General features: G+C 46.7%; 1 protein-coding gene across 1 annotated transcript; it reads right to left on the bottom strand.

The window, feature by feature from the left end:
- Positions 1–372: 372 nt before the first annotated feature.
- On the bottom strand, positions 373–24,304 carry cand2 (cullin-associated and neddylation-dissociated 2 (putative)). Its single transcript, XM_055917855.1, has 17 exons — positions 24,139–24,304; positions 21,764–21,907; positions 21,162–21,316; positions 20,678–20,801; positions 20,154–20,410; positions 17,895–18,000; positions 17,566–17,723; positions 15,956–16,251; positions 12,072–12,213; positions 10,597–10,824; positions 10,191–10,404; positions 9,283–9,822; positions 8,497–9,119; positions 8,007–8,176; positions 3,155–3,319; positions 2,489–2,596; positions 373–999 (listed from the first exon to the last, which is right to left on the bottom strand). The coding sequence occupies exons 1-17, from the start codon at positions 24,204–24,206 to the stop codon at positions 775–777; spliced, it is 3,723 nt and encodes a 1,240-aa protein (XP_055773830.1). The 5' UTR covers positions 24,207–24,304; the 3' UTR covers positions 373–774.
- Positions 24,305–25,932: the final 1,628 nt, after the last annotated feature.

The following is a 25,932-nucleotide window of genomic DNA, read 5'->3' as shown; positions in this document are numbered from 1 at the left end:
ACTCCCCAAATACAGGTTTGCCAAGCTTGTATCGTCATACCCAAGAAGACTCAAGGCTGTAATCACTGACAAAGGTGCTTCAAAGTGAGTAAAGGGTCTGAATACTTAAGTAAATGTGATATTTAAGATTATTTGTAATTGTTTTGTAAAAATTAATAAAACAACTTTTTGCCTTGTCATTATGTGGTATTGTGTGTAGATTGATGAGGGGGGAACAGCTATTTAATCCATTTTAGAATAAGGCTGTAACGTAACAAAATGTGGAAAAAGTCAAGGGGTCTGAATACTTTTCCGAATGCCCTGTATATTAGTGGGGGGGGGCTGTAATGCATTATGCAAGCCTTACATTTTACACACTAGATGATGCACAGTTAAATGAACAAAACGTTTGTTTATTTGCAATGTATTCATGGAGAATACTGTATCGATGTCACAGCCCTACCAAAATGGCACGGAATACCACTGGCCTTAAAGTCCTTTGAATAAAGTATGACCTCAATGATCAGACGTTTTCATATTAACGTTGATTTTTAAGGCGGAAGAATACTTGGCATTGATTAGGCCCTACGACATCCTGACTAGTGAATAAGGCACGTTTTCAACTCAACTTTCAAGGCAGAATATGAATGATTTCAGTGGCAGTGAATACGGCCCATGACAGTCATACAATTTGCATCTAGCCAAAAATGCTGGGCATTGGCATCGGTTTCTGTTCTATTTTAAAGAATAACTTCAAATTATCCTGGGAGGGTGTCCCCTCCGCATCGTTTAGTTCTAACTGGTGTCCATGCTTTCCACTGTGCTGGAGCGTGTGTCTCCCTGGATGCTCTCTAAGATGGAGGCCATCTCTGCGTTGGTGCGTATCTGGTTGGCGAAGTCGGCCATGGCAGGGCTCTTCTCCACCTCGCTGATAGAGAGCAAGGCTGCCACGGCCCTCATCGCTGAACGACGCAGCTCCTCCTGCTTCTCAAACTCCTGCTTCACTGACCCCGCCTTCACCTGCGACGACGATAGAAGAAGCAAATATCGTGTAAGCACACTCATCTTTTATTGGCGATGTTAACGTAAATACTGTGAGTTCAAAGTGTTGGGACAGTGACACGTCATTTGTTTCTGTACTCCAGCACTTTTGATTTGAAATGATACAATGATTTGTGTCATTTTGGAGTCACTTTTTTTATTGTAAATAACAATAGAATGTCTCTAAACACGTCTACATTAATGTGGATGGTTACCAGGGTTACGGATAACCCTGAATGAATCGTGAATAATGATGAGTGAGAAAGTTACAGACAAACAAATATCGTACCCCCAAGACATGCTAACCTCTCACCATTACAATAACGGGGGGAGGTTAGCAGACCTTACAGATCATTTTATGTGTGGGGTACACAGATGAGGTAGTCATTCAAATATCATGTCAAACACTATTGTACACAGAGCTATGTGTTCGCAGCACTAAACTAACAGGTTAAATTCACTAACGGGTTGTAACTATGTGTTTGCAGCTCTAAACTAACAGGTTAGATGAACTAACGGGTAGTAACTATGTGTTCACAGCACTAAACTAACAGGTTAGATGAACTAACGGGTTGTAACTATGTGTTTGCAGCACTAAACTAACAGGTTAGATGAACTAACGGGTAGTAACTATGTGTTTGCAGCTCTAAACTAACAGGTTAAATTAACTAACGGGTTGTAACTATATGTTCGCAGCACTAAACTAACAGGTTACATTTACTAACGGGTAGTAACTGTAGTGCCTTCAGAATGTATTCACACCTCTTGAATTTTTCCTAATTTTGTTGTGTTACAGCCTACATTTAAAATGAATTCAATTGTGATTTTCTGTCACTGGCCTACACACAATAAATACCTCATAATGTCAAAGTGGAATGACGTTTTTTGACATTTTTACAAATTAACAAAAAAAAGAACGCTGAAATGTCTTGAGTCAAAACCCGCCCGCTTTTAATTATTATTTTTATTAACTTTTTTTACCCCCAATTTCGTGGTATCCAATTGGTTGTTACAGTCTTGTCTCATCGCTGCATCAGACTCGGGAGAGGCGAAGGTCGAGAGCCATGCGTCCTCCGAAACACGACCCAACCAAAGCCGCACTGTTTCTTCACACAATGCCCACTTAACCCGGAAGCCAGACACATCAATATGTCACATCGTACACATCGTACACCTGGCGACCGTGTCAGCGTGCACTGCGCTCGGCCCGCCACAGGAGTCGCTAGTGCGCGATGGGACAAGAACTTCCCTGCCGGCCAAACCCTCCCCTAACCCAGACGACGCTGGGCCAATTGTGCGCCGCCCCATGGATCTCCTGGTCGCGGCCGGCTGCGTCAGAGCCTGGACTCGAACCCAGAATCTCTAGTGACACAGCTAGCACTGCCTTAGACCACTGCGCCACTCGGGTAGGCCCTCGCTTTTAATTATTTGAGGCTTGTGTGGACTGCCATGTCATAAGTCTCCTTACCTTAGTGGTGCAGGTAACCCTGAGAGGTTCGATCAGTCTGTCCAGTCTCTGGACCACAGCATTGGGACACAGAGAGCAGAGTCTGGCCAGCATGATGAATGTTAACATCTGGGGGGGACAGGCAGGAAGACATTTTAGAGAAATAAGATGGGAGAGACATTCTATCTGTGTTCAATGACGAACGTGCATAAAAATGGAGGAATTCAGTTTGAGCACTAGCCACAGAATTTGGAGCGACATGGTTCAATGTGCCTTTTCAAAACAGCACAAACTACTTGTTCATGTTTTCAAATTGCCACCGTCTTGCCGATACAAAACAAGAGTAATGGAGAACACTGTACAATACGGAGAACTTAGCAAATGAGGCGGTAAGTACATCTTTATGCACCTCAGGCATTGGTTGACAAATCTCTCATTGCATCAAAGTTGGTCTCTCATAACAAAACGGAGTTCTGGGTGATTTAAGATTTAGATTTAATCTCCCACAACTTTTCTGACAGACAGCGTGGCCCTCCCCGGGTCCCTAACAACGCACTGCTCTCATCGAAAACCATTGTGTTGGCTGTGTAAGCATCATTTGTCCAGTTTAAGAGTGCCCCAACACACTAGTACCATGTTTTAGGCATTGCAAAGGCCTTGAGGACGTTTGTTTGCGTGCAGTCTTACTCTGATGTCGTAGTGGTCTTTAAGGCCTTCTTCTACGCGGTCGAGGAACTCGAAGATGTCCAAGCAGTCCAGACAGCTGTCCAGTAAGGTATACATGCACTCAAACGCTGCCTTTCTCACGTCCAGACCATCGTCCACTGTGTGCTTGAACGGACCCATCTCCACCTGACATAGACAGAGTGTTACCATCCTCTCGTTTTGCAGCATACACATATTCAACACATAGTCAATACAGGGGATTTATACAAATGCATACAAGTATTCACCCCCCGTGGCATTTTTCCTATTTTGTTGCCATACAACCTGGAATTAAAATAGATTTTTTGGGGGGGGTTTGTATCATTTGATTTACACAACATGCCTACCACTTTGAAGATACAAATATATTTTGTGAAACAAGCAAGAAATAAGACAAAAAAAACGGAACTTGAGCGTGCATAACTATTCACCCCTCAAGTCAATACTTTGTAGAGCCACCTTTTGCAGCAATTACAGCTGGGGTATGTCTCTATAAGCTTGGCACATCTAGCCACTGGGATTTTTGCCCATTCTTCAAGTCAAAATTGCTCCAGCTCTTTCAAGTTGGATGGGTTCCGCTGGTGTACAGCAATCGTTAATTCATACCAGAGATTCTCAATTGGATTGAGGTCTGGGCTTTGACTAGGCCATTCCAAGACATGTAAATGTTTCCCCTTAAACCACTTGTGTGTTGCTTTAGCAGCTTAGGGTCATTCTCCTGCTGGAAGGTGAACATCCGTCCCAGTCTCAAATCTCTGGAAGACGAACAGATTTCCCTCAAGAATTTCCCTGTATTTAGCACCATCCACCATTCCTTCAATTCTGACCAGTTTCCCAGTCCCTGCCAATGAAAAACATCCCCACATCATGATGCTGCCACCATCATGCTTCACTGTGGGGATGGTGTTCTAGGGGTGATGAGTGGTGTTGGGTTTGTGCCAGACATAGCGTTTTCCTTGAGTTCCGTCTTCCATATGTTTGGGGCATCTCCCACATGCCTTTTGGCTAACACCAAAACATGTTTGTTTATTTTTTTCTTTAAGCAATGGCCTTTTTCTGACCACTCTTCCATAAAGCCCAGCTCTGTGGAGTGTACGGCTTAAAGTGGTCCTATGGACAGATACTCCAATCTCTGCTGTGGAGCTTTGCAGCTCCTTCAGGGTTATCTTTGGTCTCTTTGTTGCATCTGATTAATGCCCTCCTTGCCTGGTCTGAGTTTTGGTGGGCGGCCCTCTCTTGGCAGGTTTGTTGTGGTGCCATATTCTTTCTATTTTTTAATAATGGATTTAATGGTGCTGTGTGGGATGTTTAAAGTTTCAGATATTTTTTTAGAACCCAACCCCGATCTGTACTTCTCCAAGAACATTGTCCCTGACCTGTTTGGACAGCTCCTTGGTGGTGCCCCTTGCTTGGTGGTGTTGCAGACTCTGGAGCCTTTCAGCACAGGTGTGTATATATACTGAGATCATGTTTTTTTTTTTTATGTTTAACCTTTATTTAATTAGGCAAGTCAGTTAAGAACAAATACTTATTTAAAATGACAGCCTAGGAACAGTGGGTTAACTGGCTAGTTCAGGGGCAGAACGACAGAGTTTTACCATGTCAGCTGAGGGATTCGATCTAGCAACCTTTCAGTTACTTACCCAACGCTCTAACCACTAGGCTACCTGCTGCCCCGAATGTGACACTTAGATTGCACACAGGTGGACTTTATTTAACTAATTATGTGACTTCTGAAGGTAATTGGTTGCACCAGATCTTATTTAGGGGCTTCATACGTTCACGCAGATGAGCAGGGACACTGGGCATCTTTCTTTTGGTGTTTTTCAGAGTCAGAAGAAAGGCCTCTTTAGTGCCCTAAATTTTCATAACTGTGACCTTAATTGCCTACCATCTGTAAGCTGTTAGTGTATTAACGACCATTCCACAGGTGCATGTTCGTTAATTGTTTATGCTTCATTGAATAAGCATGGGAAACAGTGTTTAAACCCTTTACAATGAAGATCTGCGAAATTATTTGGATTTTTACGAATTATCTTTGAAAGACAGGGTCCTGAAAAAAGGACGTTTATTTTTATGCTGAGTTTAGTAACATGTTTTCACAAGGAAACATATTTCATTAAACTGTTGATAGCCCCTCTACGTGCTCAATAAAGGACTGAAGGAGAGAGAGGAGGAGATGGAAACCCACAGTGGTCAGATATTCTGTAATGTGTCAGCCTATTAACTATGAAAATATAAAATATGACCTATTACGAGGCTATTCAAAATACAAATTCACTATAACTGTAGCCCCACTCTGAATAAGTTTAATTTAGGCTAGATCAATTATGTACCAAAGATATCTTAAATCTGTTTGTTTTTTTACTGTTTTTCGGCCATGTGTAACATGCAGTAGGCTATTGTGATGGACATTGTTCTGTTTGTGCTTTTCTAATAACCAATGTCTGTGTTCATGTATGTGACTGATTGAACAAATCCTCACTATCAGTATCTGCAATTTGACAGTACGCCCAGAAACTTGTTTAGAGAAAGGGATCTCTCAGTTTTAAGGTCTCAGCTTAGAGAGAAGAAGCCTCGTGAGGTATTGGTCTGTCACATGCATGACCCAGTATTGGTCGTCACATGCATGACCCAGTATTGGTCTGTCACATGCATGACCCAGTATTGGTCGTCACATGAATGAAGCAAACATTAACTATGAATAATCATGCAAATATAACTCGTCAGTATATAAGGGAACTAACGGGACTGCCCCGTTAGAGCTCACTTCGTGCATCTAAGTTTGACCTCTCCAGCTCGCTGACAATAAACAGTGATTTATGTAAGATTGACTTCGAGTGTCCCTGTGTAAGAATTTCCAAAACACTATGTATTGTATAATGGCACAATCATTATTTCAATTCAGTTTTTTTATTTTCTGGCTTGGGCTCCTATATAGGCCTATACATAAATTCTAATATGCATATGGTGGTTTTGAATGAATCATGATCTTAGAAAGCAGCTGTCCATTTCATTGTGTTAAGGCTTTGTAACAACATCCACAACGACCACGTTTTTCCACTCAGTTTCAACCTGCTGTTGAACTACTTTCTTCACATCGATCACAGGGGTAGGCCACACGATCACAGGGGTAGGCCACACGATCACAGGGGTAGGCCACACGATCACAGGGGTAGGCCACACGATCACAGGGGTAGGCCACACGATCACAGGGGTAGGCCACACGATCACAGGGGTAGGCCACACGATCACAGGGGTAGACCACACAATCACAGGGGTAGGCCACACGATCACAGGGGTAGACCACACAATCACAGGGGTAGACCACACGATCACAGGGGTAGGCCACACGATCACAGGGGTAGGCCACACGATCACAGTGAAATGAGTTTTAAAAGCAGGATACTGTTTTTGATGATAAGTGTTTTTGATGTGATTTTCCATCTCATTTGCATTGATGTCAGAGTGGTTAGAGGGACGATAGATCCCTGAGTACCAGGATGTCAGAGTGGTTAGAGGGACAATAGATCCCCGAGTACCAGGATGTCAGAGTGGTTAGAGGGACAATAGATCCCTGAGTACCAGGATGTCAGAGTGGTTAGAGGGACAATAGATCCCTGAGTACCAGGATGTCAGAGTGGTTAGAGGGACAATAGATCCCTGAGTACCAGGATGTCAGAGTGGTTAGAGGGACAATAGATCCCTGAGTACCAGGATGTCAGAGTGGTTAGAGGGACAATAGATCCCTGAGTACCAGGATGTCAGAGAGGTTAGAGGGACAATAGATCCCTGAGTACCAGGATGTCAGAGAGATTAGAGGGACAATAGATCCCTGAGTACCAGGATGTCAGAACGGTTAGAGGGACAATAGATCCCTGAGTACCAGGATGTCAGAGAGGTTAGAGGGACGATAGATCCCTGAGTACCAGGATGTCAGAGAGGTTAGAGGGACAATAGATCCCTGAGTACCAGGATGTCAGAGAGGTTAGAGGGACAATAGATCCCTGAGTACCAGGATGTCAGAGTGGTTAGAGGGACAATAGATCCCTGAGTACCAGGATGTCAGAGAGGTTAGAGGGACAATAGAGCCCTGAGTACCAGGATGTCAGAGAGGTTAGAGGGACAATAGATCCCTGAGTACCAGGATGTCAGAGTGGTTAGAGGGACAATAGATCCCCGAGTACCAGGATGTCAGAGAGGTTAGATGGACAATAGAGCCCTGAGTACCAGGATGTCAGAGAGGTTAGAGGGACAATAGAGCCCTGAGTACCAGGATGTCAGAGAGGTTAGAGGGACAATAGATCTCTGAGTACCAGGATGTCAGAGTGGTTAGAGGGACAATAGATCCCTGAGTACCAGGATGTCAGAGAGGTTAGAGGGACGATAGATCCCTGAGTACCAGGATGTCAGAGAGGTTAGATGGACAATAGAGCCCTGAGTACCAGGATGTCAGAGAGGTTAGAGGGACAATAGAGCCCTGAGTACCAGGATGTCAGAGAGGTTAGAGGGACGATAGAGCCCTGACTACCAGGCAGTTAGCGACCCGATGACCGTTATCGAGTTGGGTCCTACTAACGCTCATCCAGAGTGTATAATTGGAGACTACATTGACTTGCGGTTATGACACATGACATCAGGTGTGGCGGGAATACGGTCACGGCAACAGCCCTTCTTGATTTGTTTCTTGTTGTAGAGGTTAGGTGATATTGAGGCTAGCAGGCCACACACACACACACACACACACACACACACACACACACACACACACACACACACACACACACACACACACACACACACACACACACACACACACACACACACACAGTACCTCTCTGATAAGGTCCTTCCTGATCTGTGTCTCGTTGTAGAGGCTAGGCAGTACAGAGGCTAGCAGACCGCGGATCAGAGAAGGTTTGTTGTGGGCCGCTGAGTTGAACATCACCAAGGCCACACGACGTACATTCGGGTCTTTGTCCTGCAGAGTCTTCAGGAAGTCACCTGACATAGAGAACAGGGCGATGATCATTAAGAACCAAATGGAAGAAATCGAACTGAAACTGGGAGGCAAACACTCATTTTTTTCCCGTTGTAATTGATTATTTCTTTCTCCATTGTCCCATTACTTGAATGAATACAACCCTGGACATTTTAGCATGTTGTGGGTGCATTTTAAATGACACCGCATTTCTCCATACAGTTCACTATTTTTAACCAGATGTGGCTTTAACCCAAAGAAGTGCACTACGGTTGAATAAGGCTGTCATATAACCAGTGTAAAAAAAACTAAATGTATATGTTGAGTCACTTTGACATCTTACCTATGCATCCTTTTAGTAGTGAATCTATAGGTACAGGTTGATCAACGATGGTGAACTTAACAGCGGTGACCACAGTACTGCGGGCCACAGGAGACCCTGAGGAAAGCTGTTGTTTGAGCCTGGGCAGGAGCTGAGCCGGGTTGACCATGGTGAGTTTCCCCAGACACTCCGCCACCACATTCCTCGTCCCCTCTTCGGCACACTCGCGGTTCTTAAAGAGAAGAGCCCAGATATCCTCGACGTGGGACAACATGCTCTCCGCCGAGCAGGCGCTGATCACCTCTTTGAGGCTGTGTAACAGCAGGTACCTTCTCTTAGGCTGGCTATCTATCTCCTTCAGCATAAAGGGAAGGTACTCCTCCAGGTTGCCCACACAGATGTTCCCCAGAGCACAGGAAGCGGCTGACTTGACTTCCTCGTTGGGAGAGGAGAAGGCCTCCAGGATCACGGTCTTTAGCTCCTTCTGACCCCCCAGGTTCATGGTACGCCCCACCTCCCCCAGACACAGGAAGGACAGGATTCTGACGGACTCGGAACACTTGGGGTTCTTGACTTCCTGGATGAAGCTGGTGACCATTCCGGATGCTTCTTTAGGGCACACGGAGGATATAGCAGCTACACACCTGGCCAAACATGAGACAATATAAAACAGAAAAAATAAAAACCTAATTTTGTGTTTCCCATGCCTCTACAGGACACTATAGGTATATCACTTATATCAATCCTCTTTATCTGTCCACTTAATCAATCAATCAATCAATCAATCGAACAAACCACTACTCCTACCTGGCCACAGAGTAGTATGACTGTCTGTGCATGGGTGTGGGGTCTGTAGCCTTCCCTGAGCCGTGGAAAGGACCGGTGAGAGCTTTCAAGAGGTCGTTGTATCCCATGTTCCCAGCCTTAGTGACAACCAGGGCCTTGAAGAACTCCAAGATGGCCGACAGAGCCCCTCCTTGTAGCAACGGGGAATGAACCAGATGAAACACACCAGGTAAGACGGTGTTCCCGATCTTGGACAGGGAGGAGGGGCACACCTTAGCTATACAGGTGAGAAGCATCACCGCCACCTGGGATATGTGCATGTCGTTCTCCTCGATCAGGGCTGGTAGCTCGTTGAGCACAGCCTCGATCATGGGCGGCTTCAGGCTGTCGCTGTAGTTCATAACGATCATGTTGAGGGCAGTCAGTGTGCTCAGCTTGAGGGCGCGCTGGTTCTTCCTGAGGAAGGAGCCTAGGATGGGGATGCCCTCAGTGAGTAAAGGTCGGAGGTCGATCCTGAGGGGCGATGTGGCGATGAGAGTCAGGGTCTTCACCGCTGTCAGCCTGTTATGGAGAAGAATTGGACTACTTTGAAACAGAGATAGCCCTCAATGATGCAGCACATGTTGTCACAGAAGCCATTATTGAAGAGATACAAAGATGAACCCTCCAACTCTCTGGATAAGATTGTTGTCATGGAGATACTTTTTGTCTTATCCCCCCAAATATACACATAAACCCACAGGGAGATTGGAGGAGAGAGTCAGCCACAGTGCAGGTTAGGGGGTTGAGTGTCTTGCTCAATGGCACAAGATGGTATTGGGATACTGATGCCAGTAACTGTCCTGTTGCCGGCTCACTTCCCACCCTACACCAGATTTTTTTTACAGTTGGAGCAGGGATGTGAACCTGCAACACACTAGGCTACCTACCTGGTGATCTCGTTCTTCAGTCTCTCCAGGAAGATCTGCAGTGTCGGCTGGAGGTCACCACCCAGCTGGTCTCCTAGGTGACACACGATGTGACCCATACAGGAAATGGCCCTCTCCTTCACTTCCTGGTCAATGTCTGCAGCCTTCAGCCTCTTCAGAGTGGCAGAGAACACATCCTTCACGTAGGGCTTGACGTCGAAGGCGGGTAGTTTGTCTAGAGTAGAATAGATACTTTTATTTGGAACGGAATGTCTTATTCTACCTTTCATCCCAACCCCAGAAACACAATGATCTGACACCAGTAGACAGTTCAGTCCCCACTATTTCATCCTCCTGGCCCAGGACTTGAACCAACAACCTTTTGATTACTGATCCACCTCTCTAACCTCTGGGCTACAGTACCTACCTCCTAACGGGCGTATGATCTTGACCATCTGCTGAGTGACCAGCAGGGCCTCGGAGGTGATCTTATAGAAGGGGTCCTCCACACACTGCACCACCGGAGGCAGAATAACCTTCATGTGAGGCTGGAACACGGCAGGAGGATGGCTGCACAGGAGGACGTTGAGGAAAGACAGGGAATCGATCTTCATGTTGGACGAGGTAGACTTGTCTGTAAGGGAGTGGACTATACCTGGAAAGAGAGATGCCAGAGAAAAGGTGAATATGAATATCAAGATGACTTTTTTGACATTGTAACAATAACCATTCCAACATTATTACCTTTTAAGTTGTAGTACTATACTATTAGGGACAGGAGTTTTCCTGACCACGTGGCTAGAACGGGAAGTAGGCCTGGTCCTTCGACTAACTACATAGAAGAAATGAACACATGTTGTAGCCTATAACTACAGTAGGCCCTGAGCTTTTCCTGGCCAGGTCACATGATCGATACCCTCCTCTTTCCTCAATGTCCTCCTGCCGTTTTCCAGCCTCACATGAAGGTTATTCTACCTCCGGTGGTGCAGTGTGTGGAGGACCCCTTCTATAAGGTCACCTCCGAGGCCCTGCTGGTCACTCAGCAGATGGTCAATATTATTTTAAATGTTATGTAGCTCTGTTATTGAGCTGTTCTTGTCTATTATTGTCCTGTAATCTGTCATGATTTTTGTTTACTGTGGGTCCCAGGAAGAGTAGCTGCTGCTTTTGCACCAACCAACGGGGATTGAAATAAAATCCTATTTGTAATGGAAAAACTACTGGCCCCATAAATGAACAAAGGAATGTAGTAATTTAAATAAGAAGCTCTGGGTAAGTGAATGTGTGAGTGAGGTTACCAGGGATGAGAGATCGTATGTGAGGGTGTGAGTGAGAATACCAGGGATGAGAGATCGTATGTGAGGGTGTGAGTGAGGTTACCATGGTAGGAGAGAAGGTATGTGAGGGTGTGAGTGAGGTTACCAGGGATGAGAGATGGTATGTGAGGGTGTGAGTGAGGTTACCAGGGATGAGAGATCGTATGTGAAGGTGTGAGTGAGAATACCAGGGATGAGAGATCGTATGTGAGGGTGTGAGTGAGGTTACCAGGGATGAGAGATGGTATGTGAGGGTGTGAGTGAGGTTACCAGGGATGTGAGATCGTATGTGAGGGTGTGAGTGAGGTTACCAGGGATGAGAGCTGGTATGTGAGGGTGTGAGTGAGGTTACCAGGGATGTGAGATCGTATGTGAGGGTGTGAGTGAGGTTACCAGGGATGAGAGTTGGTATGTGAGGGTGAGTGAGGTTATCAGGGATGAGAGATCGTATGTGAGGATGTGAGTGAGGTTACCAGGGATGAGAGTTGGTATGTGAGGGTGAGTGAGGTTATCAGGGATGAGAGATGGTATGTGAGTGAGATTACCAGGGATCAGAGATGGTATGTGAGGGTGTGAGTGAGATTACCAGGGATCAGAGATGGTATGTGTTTTCCCAGGGCTCCTGGCAGTACGTTGGCCAGCTCTGTCAGCAAACTGAAACAGCCCTGTCTAGACTTCATGCTCTTCTCCTTCAGCTGCTTGTGGAGAGCCTTCACTACTGTGGGGACCTGGGAAACAACAAATAAAGCACTGAGAAACACCTCAAGCGAATGAAAGCTCACAAAAAAACATACTGAAATATGTCTCCTAATTCACCTTGTGATCTCTGTATTGTGATATACACAATATTGTATTACTGTATGTATTACTGTATGTATTACTGTATGCCCTGCTGCGGTCTTGGATGAGGACCCACTTTAAAAGGCCTTTTATCCCCATGAGACTAACGTGGTTGAATAATGGTTAGAAAAACAACTACAAAAACAACAACAAAAAGCAAAACAAATGACCTGTGTCATAGCTGTCGCTTTCCTCATCCTCAGATGAGGTGAGGAGAGAAGGATCTTCTGACCAAAATGCGGAGTCTGGGAAATATGCCATCTTTATTTTATAACGAACACCGATGACACGAAAACAAACACTTTAACAAACTACAAAATAACAAAACGACGTACAACGGAACCTGAACATAAACTCACATCAACAAACGTAAACTCACGAACAGGAACGTACATCAAAACGAACGAACAGCTAAACAGCTCCAAAAGTGAATACATCGAACAACACGAAGACATCACAGGAGACAATCACCCACAAACACACAGTGATAATGCCCTACCTAAATATGACTCTTGATTAGAGGAAAATGCAAACCACCTGCCTCTAATCAAGAGCCATACCAGGCAAACCGAAACCAACATAGAAACAGGTAACATAGACTGCCCACCCAAAACACATGCCCTGACCAAAAACACATAAAAACTAACATAAATAGGTCAGGACTGTTACAGTACCCCCCCCCCAAGGTGCGAACGCCGGGCGCACCAGCACAAAGTCCAGGGGAGGGTCCGGGTGGGCAGTTGACCACGGTGGTGGTTCCGGTTCCGGACGCTGTCCCCATACCACCATAGTCACTCCCCTCTTCTGTCTACCCCTACCACTGACCACCCAAACATTACCTTCCCCTAAATAATCAGCTAGCACCGGAACAAGGGGCAGCACCGGGACAAGGGGTAGCACCGGGACAAGGGGCAGCACAAAAACAAGGGGCAGCACCAGGATAAGGACCATCACTGGAATAAGGGGCAGCACCGGGACAAGGGGCAGCACCGGGACAAGGGGCAGCACCGGGACAAGGGGCAGCACCGGGACAAGGGGCAGCACCGGGACAAGGGGCAGCACCGGGACAAGGGGCAGCACCGGGACAAGGGGCAGCACCGGGACAAGGGGCAGCACCGGGACAAGGGGCAGCACCGGGACAAGGGGCAGCACCGGGACAAGGGGCAGATCCCGGCTGAAGGACTCTGGCAGGTCCTGTTTGGACGGCTCTGGCAGGTCCATGCTGGCTGACGGCTCTCGACGCTCATGGCAGACTGACGGCTCTCTACGCTCATGGCAGGCTGACGGCTCTCGACGCTCATGGCAGGCTGACGGCTCTCGACGCTCATGGCAGGCTGACGGCTCTCGACGCTCATGGCAGGCTGACGGCTCTCGACGCTCATGGCAGGCTGACGGCTCTCGACGCTCATGGCAGGCTGACGGCTCACGACGCTCATGGCGCTCTGACGGCTCTGGCTGCTCATGGCTCTCTGACGGCTCTGGCTGCTCATGGCTCACTGACGGCTCTGGCTGCTCATGGCTCTTTGACGGCTCTGGCTGCTCATGGCTCACTGACGGCTCTGGCTGCTCATGGCTCACTGACGGCTCTGGCAGATCCTGTCTGGTTAGCGGCTCTGGCAGATCCTGTCTGGTTGGCGGCTCTGGCAGATCCTGTCTGGTTGGCGGCTCTGGCAGATCCTGTCTGGTTGGCGGCTCTGGCAGATCCTGTCTGGTTGGCGGCTCTGGCAGATCCTGTCTGGCTGACGGCTCTAGCGGCTCCTGTCTGGCTGATGGCTCTAGCGGCTCCTGTCTGGCTGACGGCTCTGTAGGCTCATGGCAGACGGGCGGCTTTGCAGGCTCATGGCAGACGGGCGGCTTTGCAGGCTCCTGGCAGACGGATGGCTCAGATGGCGCTGGGAAGACGGATGGCTCAGATGGCGCTGGGAAGACAGATGGCTCAGATGGCGCTGGGGAGACGGATGGCTCAGATGGCGCTGGGGAGACGGATGGCTCAGATGGCGCTGGGGAGACGGATGGCTCTGGCCGGATATGGCGCACTGTAGACCTGGTGCGTGGTGCCGGAACTGGAGGCACCGTGCTAATGATAAGCACCTTCCTACTAGTGCGGGGAGCAGAGACAGGGCACACTGAACTCTCAAAGCGTACTCTATACCTGGTGCGTGGTACCGGCACTGGTGGCACCTGGCTGAGGGCACGCACCTCAGGACTAGTACGGGGAGAAGTGACAGTGTGTACAGGACTTGGGAGACGCACAGGTGGCTTAGTGCGTGGGGCCGGAACTGGAGGCACCGAACTGGATACACGCACTATAAGGAGAGTGCGTGGAGGAGGAACAGGGCTCTGGAAATGCACTGGTAGCCTAGTGCGTAATATAGGCACTGTAGGTACTAGGCTGGGGCGGGGAGGTGGTGCCGGAAATACCGGACCGTGCAGGCGTACTGGCTCTCTTGAGCATTGAGCCTGCCCAACCTTACCTGGTTGAATGCTCCCGGTCGCCCTGCCAGTGCGGCGAGGTGGAATAGCCCGCACTGGGCTATGCAGGCGAACCGGGGAAACCATGCGTAAGGCAGGTGCCATGTATGCCGGCCCGAGGAGACGCACTGGAGACCAGACGCGTTGAGCCGGCCTCATGACACCTGGCTCAATGCCCAATCTAGCCCTACCAGTGCGGGGAGGTGGAATAACCCGCACTGGGCTATGCACACGTACAGGAGACACCGTGCGCTCTACTGCGTAACACGGTGTCTGCCCGTACTCCCGCTCTCCACGGTTAGCCTGGGAAGTGGGCGCAGGTCTCCTACCTGCCCTTGGCCCACAACCCCTTAGCCCCCCCCCAAGAAATTTTTGGGAGTTACTCACGGGCTTTTCGGGCTTCCGTGCAAGACGTGTCCCCTCATAATTCCGGTTACGAGCTTGAATCTCCGGCTTCCATCCACGTCTCCTAGCTGCCTCCTCATACCAGCGCTCCTGGGCTGTGGCTGCCTCCCTCTTCTCACGAGAGCAGCGATTTCCTCCAGTTTGCGCCCAGGGTCCTCTACCAGACAGGATCTCCTCCCAAGTCCAAAAGTCCTTGTTGCTCCGTCGAGCATTTTTCCCATACCGCTTGGTCTCTGTATTTTGGTGGGTGATTCTGTTATAGCTGTCGCTTTCCTCATCCTCAGATGAGGTGAGGAGAGAAGGATCTTCTGACCAAAATGCGGAGTCTGGGAAATATGCCATCTTTATTTTATAACGAACACCGATGACACGAAAACAAACACTTTAACAAACTACAAAATAACAAAACGACGTACAACGGAACCTGAACATAAACTCACATCAACAAACGTAAACTCACGAACAGGAACGTACATCAAAACGAACGAACAGCTAAACAGCTCCAAAAGTGAATACATCGAACAACACGAAGACATCACAGGAGACAATCACCCACAAACACACAGTGATAATGCCCTACCTAAATATGACTCTTGATTAGAGGAAAATGCAAACCACCTGCCTCTAATCAAGAGCCATACCAGGCAAACCGAAACCAACATAGAAACAGGTAACATAGACTGCCCACCCAAAACACATGCCCTGACCAAAAACACATAAAAACTAACATAAATAGGTCAGGACTGTTACAACCTGTTTCTTGAGCAGAGTGATGGCTGGGTCTTCTTTGACTCCAGGCTCTGCTGCTGTGGTGATGGGGCCCTGAGAAGGCCTGGTCTGTTTGAGTAAGGCAACGAAGGCCACAAAGATGTCTGTCTTGACGTTCTCCTCCCTCTCTTTAAACCGAGCCAGCAGGGTTGGAGCTACTGACCCATACAGCTCCACGAGCAGGTCTCTCCTGGTGCTGATCACAGCCTCCAGACACTTCACAGACGACCTCCGTACCTTCCAGCTCATGTCGTCATCGTCACTGTACTCGTCATCTGACTCTGCAAGGGAAAAGAACGTTGACTTTGTTCCAATGTCCATACAAGCATACCATATTACAATTAATGTCCAATAGATTGCATTTCAATTCCCTAAATTCCCTTACCCTAACCCTTACCTTAACTCTTACCTTAACCCTATCCCTTACCTTACCCTAACCCTTACCTTAACCCTAACCCTTACCTTAACCCTAACCCTTACCTTAACCCTAACCCTTACCCTAACCCTAACCCCAAACCTGACCCTAACCCCAAACCTGACCCTAACCCCAAACCTGACTCTAACCCCAAACCTGACCCAAACTCTAACCCTGATCCCAAACCTGACCCAAACTCTAACCCTGATCCCAAACCTGACCCTAACCCCAAACCTGACCCTAACCCCAAACCTGACCCTAACCCCAAACCTGACCCTAATCCCAAACCTGACCCTAACTCTAACCCCAAACCTGACCCAAACTCTAACCCTGATCCCAAACCTGACCCAAACTCTAACCCTGATCCCAAACCTGACCCTAACCCCAAACCTGACCCTAACCCCAAACCTGACCCTAATCCCAAACCTGACCCTAATCCCAAACCTGACCCTAACCCCAAAACCTGACCCTAACCCCAAACCTGAACCTGACCCTAACCCCAAACCTGAACCTGACCCTAACCCCAAACCTGACCCTAACCCCAAACCTGACCCTAATCCCAAACCTGACCCTAACCCCAAACCTGACCCTAATCCCAAACCTGACCCTGACCCTAACCCCAAACCTGACCCTAACCCCAAACCTGACCCTAATCCCAAACCTGACCCTAACCCCAAACCTGACCCTAACCCCAAAACCTGACCCTAACCCCAAACCTGACCCTAATCCCAAACCTGACCCTAATCCCAAACCTGACCCTGACCCCAAACCTGACCCTAACCCCAAACCTGACCCTAATCCAAAACCTGACCCTAACCCAAAACCTGACCCTAACCCCAAACCTGACCCTAACCCAAAACCTGACCCTAACCCAAAACCTGACCCTAACTCTAACTCCAAACCTGACCCTAATCCCAAACCTGACCCTAATCCCAAACCTGACCCTAATCCCAAACCTGACCCTAATCCCAAACCTGACCCTAATCCCAAACCTGACCCTGACCCCAAACCTGACCCTGACCCCAAACCTGACCCTAACCCCAAACCTGACCCTAATCCCAAAACCTGACCCTAACCCCAAACCTGACCCTGACCCAAAACCTGACCCTGACCCTAACTCTATTTAATAATTGCATATCAGCATAGTTGCTGTTGATAGGTTTGTTGATAGTTTGAGTACCTTGGTCCTCATCCTCTCCGTCCTCTGTGTCCATCGACTCATCCCCGTCCTCATCCCCGTCCTCATCCACATCATAGTTGTAGTTGGGGTCATAGGTGATGTACCTCAGACACAGCTTGATCACCGTGGATATATGAGGGGACATCTCCTTGGGGCATCTTATATAGAAATAACAGATCAAGTATTGAACTTATTTAGTAGTTATGGGTCTGTTTTTCATCTGTCCAATCTTGTTTGAGCACTGGGCTCTGGTCAGCGAGTAATGGGTGGAATAAATCTCAAGAGAAACGTCAAGAAGAGAGGGAGATTCACTAGAGAGTTTTTTTTACCTGCGGACGAAGGCTTCAAAGGCCTGGAAGCAGTACTCTCTGAGTTCATCATCCTCCACACTGCAGAACGTCATCACCATGGGGATGATCTTCTCTAGGTGATCACCTGGAACAGGAGCAATGCCACAACCACTTACCAGACTGTCCAATACAATGCTGCTCTCTGGTGACTAAAAGTTCATCAATCTCTATTTGCAACCACGGGACAGATATCAAGATGGTTTAGTAAAAACAATGACTTGGATGTCATTTCATTTCCAGAACTCAAATAAAAAACTATACATTCAACAATCAAGCTTAAAGAAACTGATCCTCAGCCCACCTCACCCTACCCTCTACCCTGTTGAACATCACCTCATCCTACCCTGTTGAACAGCACCTCACCCTACCCTCTACCCTGTTGAACAGCACCTCACCCTACCCTCTACCCTGTTGAACAGCACCTCATCCTACCCTGTTGAACAGCACCTCACCCTACCCTGTACCCTGTTGAACAGCACCTCACCCTACCCTGTACCCTGTTGAACAGCACCTCAACCTACCCTGTACCCTGTTGAACAGCACCTCACCCTACCCTGTACCCTGTTGAACAGCACCTCACCCTACCCTCTACCCTGTTGAACAGCACCTCACCCTACCCTCTACCCTGTTGAACAGCACCTCACCCTACCCTCTACCCTGTTGAACAGCACCTCATCCTACCCTCTACCCTGTTGAACAGCACCTCACCCTACCCTCTACCCTGTTGAACAGCACCTCATCCTACCCTGTTGAACAGCACCTCACCCTACCCTCTACCCTGTTGAACAGCACCTCATCCTACCCTGTTGAACAGCACCTCACCCTACCCTCTACCCTGTTGAACAGCACCTCACCCTACCCTGTACCCTGTTGAACAGCACCTCACCCTACCCTCTACCCTGTTGAACAGCACCTCATCCTACCCTGTTGAACAGCACCTCACCCTACCCTCTACCCTGTTGAACAGCACCTCACCCTACCCTCTACCCTGTTGAACAGCACCTCACCCTACCCTCTACCCTGTTGAACAGCACCTCATCCTACCCTGTTGAACAGCACCTCACCCTACCCTCTACCCTGTTGAACAGCACCTCACCCTACCCTGTTGAACAGCACCTCACCCTACCCTCTACCCTGTTGAACAGCACCTCATCCTACCCTGTTGAACAGCACCTCATCCTACCCTGTTGAACAGCACCTCACCCTACCCTGTACCCTGTTGAACAGCACCTCATCCTACCCTGTTGAACAGCACCTCACCCTACCCTCTACCCTGTTGAACAGCACCTCACCCTACCCTGTACCCTGTTGAACAGCACCTCACCCTACCCTCTACCCTGTTGAACAGCACCTCACCCTACCCTCTACCCTGTTGAACAGCACCTCATCCTACCCTGTTGAACAGCACCTCACCCTACCCTCTACCCTGTTGAACAGCACCTCACCCTACCCTGTACCCTGTTGAACAGCACCTCACCCTACCCTCTACCCTGTTGAACAGCACCTCATCCTACCCTGTTGAACAGCACCTCACCCTACCCTCTACCCTGTTGAACAGCACCTCATCCTACCCTGTTGAACAGCACCTCACCCTACCCTCTACCCTGTTGAACAGCACCTCACCCTACCCTCTACCCTGTTGAACAGCACCTCATCCTACCCTGTTGAACAGCACCTCACCCTACCCTCTACCCTGTTGAACAGCACCTCACCCTACCCTGTACCCTGTTGAACAGCACCTCAACCTACCCTCTACCCTGTTGAACAGCACCTCATCCTACCCTCTACCCTGTTGAACAGCACCTCACCCTACCCGATCCTGCCTGTTGAACAGCACCTCACCCTACCCTCTCCTGCCTGTTGAACATCACCCCACCCTACCCGATCCTGCCTGTTGAACATCACCCCACCCTACCCTCTACCCTGTTGAACATCACCTCACCCTACCCGATCCTGCCTCACCGACTCGATGCCCTCTCCTGCCTGTTGAACATCACCTCACCCCATGCTAAGGCTAGCTAGCTGCCTCACCGACTCCATGCCCTTTCCTGCCTGTTGAACATCACCTCACCCCATGCTAAGGCTAGCTAGCTGCCTCACCGACTCCATGCCCTCTCCTGCCTGTTGAACATCACCTCACCCCATGCTAAGGCTAGCTAGCTGCCTCACCGACTCCATGCCCTCTCCTGCCTGTTGAACATCACCTCACCCCATGCTAAGGCTAGCTAGCTGCCTCACCGACTCGATGCCCTCCCTGGCGGCTGACGGTGGCCAGACACTGGATGTAGGTGCGTGTGGTGGAGGTCTGCTGTCCTCGGCCTAGCTCAGCCAGCAGGTGCTCAGTGAGCTGGGTGAAGAGAGTCGTGCTGCAGCTGGGCACCAGGTGACCCAGGGCCATGATAGCCCTCTTCCTCACAGCCATACGGGGGCTGGTCAGCTGGGGGAGCAGGCTGGTCAGGATGGAGGCATGGAAGCTGATCAACGTACCACTCAACCTATAAGGTTGAACAGAGAGGGTACAGGATCAGATTTGAGTCAACAACATTATGTAACATTCTTTCAAATATCTGAGCTGTGCTTGATTTCTCAAGTACAATGGAACCAATGGCATAGTCCCAAAACTCTAAATGTAATTAAAAACACTTCAATACTAGAATTGACCTGTATTTGACCCAGATCTGTATAGGATAATTACTGGTCATTATGGAGTCTTCTGCTTAAAAAAATCCTGTTTTATAACACTCTAGAAAAGCAGTACTTACCTTCCCAACATGTCCGACAGGATGTCCAAGGCCTCTAGCTGAACAGAAACATCTTCCTGTTTCCCCATGGCTCCTATCAGCTGAGATGTGATCTTCTTACACACGTTGGCAGTCAGGCTCTGACCTGGTCATTCAAAGCAAAAAGAGGAATTCTAGAACTGTATAGTTTTCTGCCTTCAGATTCTCTACCCTTCTACTGAAGTGTGCACGTGTAGGCTACACTACCTGGCCCAATCCCAAATGGACCACTAAGCCCTAAAACCTAAGGTTTAAGGGTGCATTTCGGGATTGGGCACCTGTCATGGATTTAACAATGGTGAACACTTCCTCCAGTCATTGCTTTCACCAATCCAATTCGCTACATGGTTAGCTGACATAACATAATAAACTCTCAATGTACAGTTTCCATTTCAGAGTTCCTCCAAGGAGGAGAACCATACTGTGTGGTGTAGCTTGTACAACAACAACAAAAAGAGACTGTTACCTGCGGAGCATGGAGGCAGCTCAGCGATGACTGTCTTCAGACCCATACTGGAGATGTCTCTGAGTTGTTCCTTGTCTGACATCATGTTAGCGCAGAGAATATCCACCATGATCTCCACCTGGTACTCTTTCACCTTGCTCACCAAGGGACCCAGACTGCAGCAGAGACACACAAATTATTACCCAACTAACTGTTAAAAAAATAAATAAAAAGATGTTATATCTGCAAGTGCTCCCTGACAAAGACTTAACTATCAACATGTCGATGACTTTAACAAAAATCTGAAATACCTTGTGACACACAGGAGATTTTATTTCACCTTAATTTAAACTAAGCAAGTCAGTTAAAGAACGAATTCTTATTTACAATGACGGCCAAACCCCAACCCGGATGACACTGGGCCAATTGTGCGCCACCCCATCACGGCCAGTTGTGATACAGCCTGGAATCGAACCAGGGTCTGTAGTGACACCTCTAGCACTGAGATGCAGTGCCTTAGACCGCTGCGCCACTCAGAAGCCCGAGTGGTGATGCCTTGTGTATTTTAACACTTTACAAACAGAATGGTTATTATAAAGAGAGACATGCCAGCATTAGCCTACCACTTGACAGCCAGATTCTGCACCTCTCCATTCTTATCTTCCAGTAGCTTCAGAAGCATGGTGACCACCTTCTTCTCGCTGTCTTCATCCAACTTAATAGAGTCCTTCTGAAGCTCCATCATCAGGTCATTGGTGGCCATGAAGCTGGAGGAAAATATGAGTCGAACATGACCGTTATTCTAGTAATAAAGTTATCTTTGTATTGTAATGTATTTTAGACAGTATTACTATATTATTATTATTATTATTATTATTATTATTATTATTTTACCTTTATTTAACTAGGCAAGTCAGTTAAGAACAAATTCTTATTTACAATGACGGTCTAGGAACAGTGGGTTAACTGCCTTGTTCAGGGGCAGAACGACAGATTTGTACCTTGTCAGCTTGGGGATTCTATCTTGTAACCTGTCGGTTACTAGTTCAATTATGGCCATGAACGTGGAGGAAATGAGTCCACTATCTGTTTTGGATCTCACAAAATGAACAATATACAGTATATATACAGTTGAAGTCAGAAGTTTACATACACCTTAGCCAAATACATTTAAACTCAGTTTTTCACAATTCCTGACATTTAATCCTAGTAAAAATTCCCTGTCTTAGGTCAGTTAGGATCTCCACTTTATTTTAAGAATGTGAAATGTCAGAAAAATACTAGAGAGAATGATTTAATTCAGGTTTTATTTCTTTCATCACATTCCCAGTGGATCAGAAGTTTACATATACTCAATTAGTATTACATAGCATTGCCTTTAAATTCTTTAACTTGGGTCAAACGTTTTGGGTAGCCTTCCACAAGCTTTCCACAATAAGTTGGGTGAATTTTGGCCCAAATCCGTCCTGGCAGAGCTAGCTTTTTCAGTTCTGCCCACACATTTTCTATAGGATTGAGGTCAGGGCATTGTGATGGCCACTCCAACACCTTGACTTTGTTGTCCTTAAGCCATTTTGACACAACTTTGGAAGTATGCTTGGGGTCAATATCCATTTGGAAGACCCATTTGCGACCAAGCATTAACTTCCTGATTGATGTCTTGAGATGTGGCTTCAATATATCAAAAACATTTATTCCTCATGATTCCATCTATTTAGGTTAAGTGCACCACTCCCTCCTGCACCACCACAACATGATGGTCATCATGGCCAAACAGTTCAATTTTTGTTTCATCAGACCAGAGGATATTTCTCCAAAAAGTACGATCTTTGTCCCCATGTGCAGTTGCAAACCGTAGTCTGGCTTTTTTATGGCAGTTTTGGAGCAGTGGTTTCTTCCTTGCTGAGCGGCCTTTCAGGTTATGTCGATATAGGACTTGTTTTACTGTGGATATAGATACTTTTGTACCTGTTTCCTCCAGCATCTTCACAAGGCCCTTTGCTGTTGTTCTGGGATTGATTTCCACTTTTCGCACCAAAGTACGTTCATCTCTAGGAGACAGAACGCGTCTCCTTCCTGAGCAGTATGACGGCTGCGTGGTCCCATGGTGTTTATACTTGCATACTATTGTTTGTACAAATGAACGTGGCACCTTCAGGCATTTGGAAATTGCTCCCAAGGATGAACCAGACTTGTGGAGGTCTACAATTTCTTCTGAGGTCTTGGCTGATTTCTTTTGATTTTCCCATGATGTCAAGCAAAGAGGCACTGAGTTTGAAGGTAGGCCTTGAAATACATCCACAGGTACACCTCCAATTGACTCAACTGATGTCAATTAGCCTATCAGAAGCTTCTAAAGCCATGACATCATTTTTCGGGAATTTTCCAAGCTGTTTAAAGGCACAGTCAATTTAGTGTATGTCAACTTCTGACCCACTGGAATTTTGATACAGTGACTTATAAGTGAGATAATCTGTCTGTAAACAATTGTTGGAAAAATGACTTGTGTCATGCACGAAGTAGATGTCCTAACCGACTTACCAAAACTATAGTTTGATAACAAGAAATTTGTGGAGTGGTTGAAAAACGAGTTTTAATGACTCCAACCTAAGTGTATGTAAACTTCTGACTTCAACTGTATATTATATTCTACCTCTTATTTTCATGGCTCTCCCTATAACACCTGTCATTCAATTATCATAATTATTATTGTTGGACCAACTTTAGTGAAAGGAGTAAGAATTTATTTTATCATAACCTTGACGTTATTATTGGTATGCATTTAATTTGTAATAATAGCCTAATCCACACTAAGCATATAATTTGAATAGGTGAGATACGTTATAGGCCAGTTTTAAAGTCATTAGTAATAAACGTAGGCAAAAATACTTAGTGGCAGACTGACACACACAAAAAATGACAGTCATTGTTGATAGCGTACATTATTACTGTCATCCCACACGCAAACATGCATTGCAAATCACTCGGGTCTTCTTACCGAAAGTCTTTGTCAGTAGATGTCATTTTCTCCAACAGATTGGAGATATGGTAGGAGATATTCGACATCTTGACAACCAATTACAGTTAATTTATATATGATAAAAGTTGAATGAATAACTTTGAAAGAGTGTAGCAGAAGTTTCAGCCGGAGAACATGGCGAGAGACAGGGTGGCAATAGTGACGAGCTAACTTTGGACAAGAACAAACTGGGAAACATGACACTTTCAGGGTTCGTTATAAATAGGCACGACCGTGTTATGAGTGAGTCGAGAATGAATTCGTAGTTTATACTGACACCTGGTGGAACCAATCAGGAACCAGCGCACGGAAAGGTTTTTCTTCCTTATATTGTACATTTTCTCGAAATCTAATGGCACAATCTATATTCGAGCCAGTGTCTTAAGTAGTTGAACATGGTATTACTCCAACCTCATGAAAGTGACAAACTGACACGTTTTCATTTTCGTCAAAAACAACTTTATATCGAAAGACGCGCGATTCGTAGCGAGACGACCGTTAGACCCGATGACTTGATTCTACGCATGAGTTTAGCTAGCCAACGTCGCTACGCAACCCAGTCTCTCGTTATTAATACATAAAAACATTGTGCTAATTTGTAAATATAGTACATAATTAATGAGCGACTGGGTTGCGCCATGACATCGCCTACAAGTGTGATCGGAGAAGCAGTTCAATTCAATGGCCTTTATTGGCATGGGAAGCATATGTTACATTTCCAAAGCTAGTAAAATAGATAATAACAATAAGTTTCAAAATAATAGAGGAATTTAAAATATCATATTATGGCTATGTACAGTGTTATAACAATGTGCAAATAGTTGAAGTAGAAACGTTCATGCCTATCTTCATATTGTACTGTCTTTGAGCTGGATCCTATCCAAATTAAGACTTCCGGTTTTTCAGATTTTTACCTTCAAAAATAAAAGTCCACAGTGAACGCTATGTGTATGATAGGAATTAATCCATCTGGACATCATGCTTAAGACATAACAGACCGCGTCAATACAGATCAAAGGTCGCAGTCATATCAAATCAGTCAAGGTACAGTTAGTAGTAGACTAAGTATAGCTAGATACAGTTTTACAGGGCAATGGAATTAAGATAATAAACGACCCGTTCAAATCAAATCAACGACACTCAGTCAACTATAGTAATTAGAGGCTGGCTATCAAATCAAATCGTATTAGTCACATGCGCCGAATACAACAGGAGTAGTAGACCTTACAGTGAAATGCCGAATACAACAGGAGTAGTAGACCTTACAGTGACATGCTGAATACAACAGGTGTAGTAGGCCTTACAGTGAAATGCTGAATACAACAGGTGTAGTAGACTTTACAGTGAAATGCTGAATACAACAGGAGTAGTAGACCTTACAGTGAAATGCTGAATACAACAGGTGTAGTAGACTTTACAGTGAAATGCTGAATACAACAGGAGTAGTAGACCTTACAGTGAAATGCTGAATACAACAGGTGTAGTAGACTTTACAGTGAAATGCTGAATACAACAGGTGTAGTAGACTTTACAGTGAAATGCTGAATACAACAGGTGTAGTAGGCCTTACAGTGAAATGCTGAATACAACAGGTGTAGTAGACCTTACAGTGAAATGCCGAATACAACAGGAGTAGTAGACCTTACAGTGAAATGCTGAATACAACAGGTTTAGTAGACCTTACAGTGAAATGCTGATTACAACAGGTTTAGTAGACCTCACAGTGAAATGCTTACTGACGAGCCCTTAACCAACAATGCATTTAAAAAAAAA

The sequence above is a fragment of the Salvelinus fontinalis genome, chromosome 3 (genome assembly GCF_029448725.1).
Source record: "Salvelinus fontinalis isolate EN_2023a chromosome 3, ASM2944872v1, whole genome shotgun sequence".
Lineage (NCBI taxonomy): Eukaryota > Metazoa > Chordata > Actinopteri > Salmoniformes > Salmonidae > Salvelinus > Salvelinus fontinalis.
The sequence above is the reverse complement of the archived record's forward strand: the minus strand, read 5'-3'. Positions and strand labels throughout refer to the sequence as shown.